Raw genomic sequence first — 5,000 nt, 5'->3', positions numbered from 1 at the left:
CTTTGTACTGACTACGTCTTTTCCTGCAGTCGGCGCTGGCGTCACTGTAACAGGTTCATGCGCAGGAAGTGCCGGTTGGCAGTCAAATCGGTGCCTTTCTATTGGCTGGTCATCGTCCTGGTGTTTCTGAACACACTCACCATCTCATCGGAACACTACAATCAGCCTATGTGGCTGACACAAGTGCAGGGTATGTATTGGATGGAGGCAGACCTCTGCACTGCAAATGCATGCTGTATGTATCAAACCCCTTATCATTGTCGTGTGGAAACCTCGTACAGTATCTCAAAAACTGTTCCCTTTCAGGAGATGGAGAAGGGGACATAGTGTATTTCAGCGGATCCAATATAGCTATTAGTTAGTCTCAAGCTCTTGTTAGCACTTTGCATCTTGTTAAATATCTAGATATGCTTTTTGTGCTACTGTACTTTTGCACGGAATTGTCATCGATGAAGTAGGGCATTAATGAAAAATTAAAAAACTAAAATAAAGTGCCCCTCTGGGCACCGGTCTCCACCAGGGCAGGTCAGGTTGTGGCCTCCTGGTGGCGCTATAATAGGCCAATGTGAAAAGCGTGCAATTTCTTCTTACGCCTTGGATGGCAATTGATTGATTTGAGGCATTTTGTTCCAAAAATGATCAGGCGACTAGTCTCGTGCACTCTTTACCTGATCGGCTATTTAGCGGTTATTTAAACCTATATGCCTATACCTGCTCATTCCTGGCTTCTCTCCTGCTGAGTGGTCGTGTGCCGCTGCTCATAGGTGGCGGGTGTGTAAGGCTAGGCAAGGCTTAGCCTTCCCAATCTTTAAAAAAAAAAATATATATAATATATGTGCGCAGCATTATATAGAAGGCTATTGTGTGTGTGTGTGTTGTCGCTGCAGCAACTGGCCTAATCAGCATATGATTGCCTACTATTGGTATGTCTGTAAACCTCGTCCTTCCAGTCGCTTTGTAGCAAACAGCAGCGCGCGCTGGTTTGTTTTGGGAAACAGCAAAACGCAAAATGTATTTTTCAAGGCAAAGATAAAGTAATTCAGAAGAAGAAGCTGTGAGTCGGCTGTCTGAACTCAGCAGCACCAGTGCCCGCAAGGTTCACACCACTGCAGCATGACACGTTCAGCGGAGTGGCTGCTGTCTCTGTGCCGTCTGTGAAGACTCAGAGCCATGAGCCGGGACTCCCGGGAGGGGCAGCAACACCGCTGGGTAATCTACACACTGACTCGAGACTTGAGAAAAAGACCCATATCGTCCAAAATATATATATTTTAGGCTAATTCATTGGTAAAAGTATGCTAAATAACTCATTTTTAGACCATCTGGGAAATAAATAAATAAATCCGCAGCGGCGGTATCGCTTCGCTCGGCCGCGAGAGTCCCCCCCAACGCAATTCTATAGCCTACCCAAAGGTAAAACACACCCGCTGCCTATGCCGCTGCTGCTGCTGCTGCTGTCTCCTTGCCTCGCTTGCGGCTAACCTGCTCCTCATGAAGTTTTTGCAAATCCCACCGCCTCCCCAGCATCCACCTGTATACAGCCTCTGTTTCTGTATGGGGGTCTTATTCATTCCCTGTCATTCTACTTGGCTTATAATTTAACTAAAATGTTAATGTTACAGGAATGAATAGGGATAGAGCCCTGACGCCAATATATGCTTCATACAGTATATCTATGCTCAATTATGCTCAATAAATATATATATTCTAAATTCACTTTAAGAGTTGTCTGACTGAACTCACATAATGATCATAAATATGTTTGCAGATGTGGCCAACAAGGTGCTGCTGGGCTGTTTCACAGTTGAGATGTTGGTGAAGATGTACAGTCTGGGGCTGTCGGCCTACTTTGTGGCGCTGTTCAACCGCTTCGACACCTTTGTGGTGAGCGGTGGCATCACCGAGACCATCCTGGTGGAGCTGGAGATCATGTCGCCGCTCGGCATCTCCGTGTTCCGCTGCGTCCGCCTGCTGCGGATCTTCAAGGTCACACGGTAAGTGTGTGTGTGTGTGTGTGTGTGTGTGTGTGTGTGTGTGTGTGTGTGACTGTGTGTGTGTGTGTTAAACACTAATCTCCCTCTGTGTGCTCTGTCTCTTCGTTTTTAGTCACTGGCAATCGTTGAGTAATCTGGTGGCGTCTCTGCTCAACTCCATGAAGTCCATCGCTTCCCTGCTGCTGCTGCTCTTGCTCTTCATCATCATCTTCTCCCTGCTCGGCATGCAGGTGTTCGGTGGCAAGTTCAACTTTGATGAGACCATGACAAAGAGGAGCACCTTCGACAATTTTCCTCAGGCCATGCTCACTGTGTTTCAGGTGTGTATGTTTACAGTCAGTATAGTATGATGCAGTGGTGGCTTCTGCCAAGTCTCTTGGGCTGGGGGGGGGGGGGTATTGTTCCTTAAGTCTGAAGAAACTGTATATTGTGTGGTACGATCTGTCTGTCATTTTGTTAAACAGTTAAACATTCAACCCGATGACCCTATTTTGTAGGCTAGATTATTTTAAGAATACTTAACAAGTCTTTCATTTACTTTTTGGGGGGTTAAATATTTTCATTCAAAAATGGCTAAAATAGCACAGCATTTAGATCGATACAACAAATAACCCGCTCTTTCTAAAGGTGATGACAGTTGCATTGCGTCTGGCTGTTGTGCTTTGCCCTCAGATCCTGACAGGAGAGGACTGGAACATGGTCATGTATGATGGAATCATGGCGTACGGTGGTCCCTCCTCCTCAGGGATGATCGTGTGTATTTACTTCGTCATCCTCTTCATCTGTGGAAACTGTATCCTGTCTGTAAAGCCGCTTACACTCCTGGCAGAAGTCGCCTAGCTTTCAATACTGTGCTATGTGATTTGTTGTTTTTGGGTTATTGCATTTTCTGCAATCTCCACCTTACAATGTGGTCTGCTTACGGTGCATTTAAAGGATGTATTATTATTGAATGCTTTTTTCAGTCCCTCCAATTAATCTGTTGTCCTTCACTGAGCACTTTGCATAGATATCCTCCTGAATGTCTTCTTGGCTATCGCTGTGGACAACTTGGCAGATGCTGAGTCTCTCAACGCACCCGCGGAACCGGACAAAAAGGATGAGGAAGAAATAGAAGACCCGAAGGTAAATATAGTTTAGTGAAATTACGAAGGTAAAAACATAGTTTCATGAAATTATTTACAATATACAATTTACTACTGAATGAAGCTACTGAATGCAAACTTAAAAAGAACAATGTAGTCCATCAAAGAAACTACAATGGCACACTAGGTTATCAAAACAGGCATCTGTCTAAACAACATGCTAATTGTTATTTCATTGTCTTATTGACACGCCAACGTTATTTTCACATTTGTGCTTCTGTCGATATAAGGAGGAAGAGGAGGAAGTCGATTTAAGCCTACCAGAGGAAGAGGACCCGGAGGTCCCTTCGGGTCCGCGGCCAGCCATCTCTGAACTGATAAAGAAGGAAAAGATCACTCCCATACCGGAGGGAAGTTCCTTCTTCATCTTCAGTAATACAAACCCGTAAGTCACACAGTCATAAACAAAGGGTGAAGTTCACATAATGTATGTGTTTTGTTCACAGTCCTATTGGGTGTCAGCAGACGGCAGACTGCTGGGCGAGCACTGGTGCTTTGACATGGTGTCAGATCAACATACTGTATGGAATTAATTCTGTACTGGCCATATATGGAGTGTGTCTTGAGTGTACAGGGTTTGATGAGGTCAGATCATCATATGGAATGTCAGAACAGGATGGGCGGGTTGGGCAGGATCAACATATGGAATGTCAGAACATGTCAGCTCCATATATGGAGATCTAAGGGTTTGAGGTCAGATGTAGAGTTGCTGGCCGGCTCCATATATGCAGATCTAGGTGATGATCTAGTCTTCTCCATGTATGGCTATCCACGGTTTAATGAGGTCAGTGTCATGATCTTCATATATGGAGATGGTCATATATGGTGGCGTGACGTGTCACAAGGCATGACCATATATGGAGGCGTGATGTCACGTGGCGTGACCATATATGGAGGCGTGATGTCATGTCATATATGGCGTGGGTGACTAAAGGACAGGAGATGCATGTTTTCATAGTAAATGCGACATACAGTGGCAATAAATATTCACATACAGTACAGCATGCGTGTACGTCGTTCCTTACACCAGTGGTTCACAAATGGGTCCCAACCTTAGAGTATAATTATATGAATAGAGACGGCACCGGATTCCTCCTCCCATCCACTTGCATTAAGTTGCTCAAAAGCGCATGAGGCGATTTCACTCCTCCTTCCGTGTAGGAACAGAGTGCATTCTGGGATGGATTTGCCCCAAACACATGAACGCGCTGCCGTTGACTATCATTGTGCCGTTTGTGCGCGTTCACGTATGAAACATTCGTTCACGTGTCATGGCCCCAATAACATGAACGTGCGCAATGACAGTCAACGGACCAGCGCTGGCTCGAGCTGCAATACCAAATTCGGCCACTATGTCCATTTCGCCTCAGGGTTTCCTCCGGGTGCCGTCTCTATTCATATATACTCTAAGGTCCCAACCCACTGTTTGGGAAACAGTGCCTTACGCCAGGGCTCCACTGGGCACGTCGCGTCTCCGTCGCGTCCTGCTCGTGTCATGACAACGTCAACGTCACGCTAGAGGTGCTCCACCGCGGGCATTTGAAAACTGCGCGTCAGCAACATTCGTTTATGTTGCTGTCAACGCGTGCGTGCGTCAAAAAACGAACCGGGCCAATTTTTGAGTCACCGAACGCAGCACAACGCAACGCAACGCGGGCAGTGGAGCCACCCTCCATTGATTAAAAGGGAACATTCCCGACGCTGACGGAGACGCGACGCAGACGCGACGCAGACGCGCCCAGTGGAGCCCTGGCGTTACACAATGCATTATTCTGACGTATATCAAGTAAGATTTATGTTTGCTTTGTCCCTCAGGATCCGAGTGGGCTGCCACAAGCTCATTAACCATCACATATTCACC

At 46.3% G+C, this 5,000-nt stretch overlaps 1 protein-coding gene across 1 annotated transcript in view; it reads left to right on the top strand.

Annotated features, from left to right (window-relative positions):
- cacna1da (calcium channel, voltage-dependent, L type, alpha 1D subunit, a) overlaps positions 1-5,000 on the top strand; it is a gene marked incomplete at its 5' end in the record, with an annotated part of 76,345 nt that overhangs the window by 41,417 nt on the left and 29,928 nt on the right. The window contains 7 exons of the mRNA XM_083771587.1: positions 30-190; positions 1,769-1,994; positions 2,107-2,314; positions 2,667-2,787; positions 3,004-3,119; positions 3,370-3,524; positions 4,955-5,000. The exon at positions 4,955-5,000 is cut by the window's right edge and continues 84 nt beyond it. Coding sequence (XP_083627713.1) covers positions 30-190; positions 1,769-1,994; positions 2,107-2,314; positions 2,667-2,787; positions 3,004-3,119; positions 3,370-3,524; positions 4,955-5,000 — 1,033 coding nt within the window. The remainder of the gene's footprint in view (positions 1-29; positions 191-1,768; positions 1,995-2,106; positions 2,315-2,666; positions 2,788-3,003; positions 3,120-3,369; positions 3,525-4,954) is intronic.

This window comes from Protomyctophum parallelum (assembly GCF_964188405.1).
Source record: "Protomyctophum parallelum genome assembly, chromosome: 8".
Classification (NCBI taxonomy): domain Eukaryota; kingdom Metazoa; phylum Chordata; class Actinopteri; order Myctophiformes; family Myctophidae; genus Protomyctophum; species Protomyctophum parallelum.
Note: the sequence above shows the minus strand (reverse complement) of the source record. Positions and strands in the feature narration are given on the sequence as shown.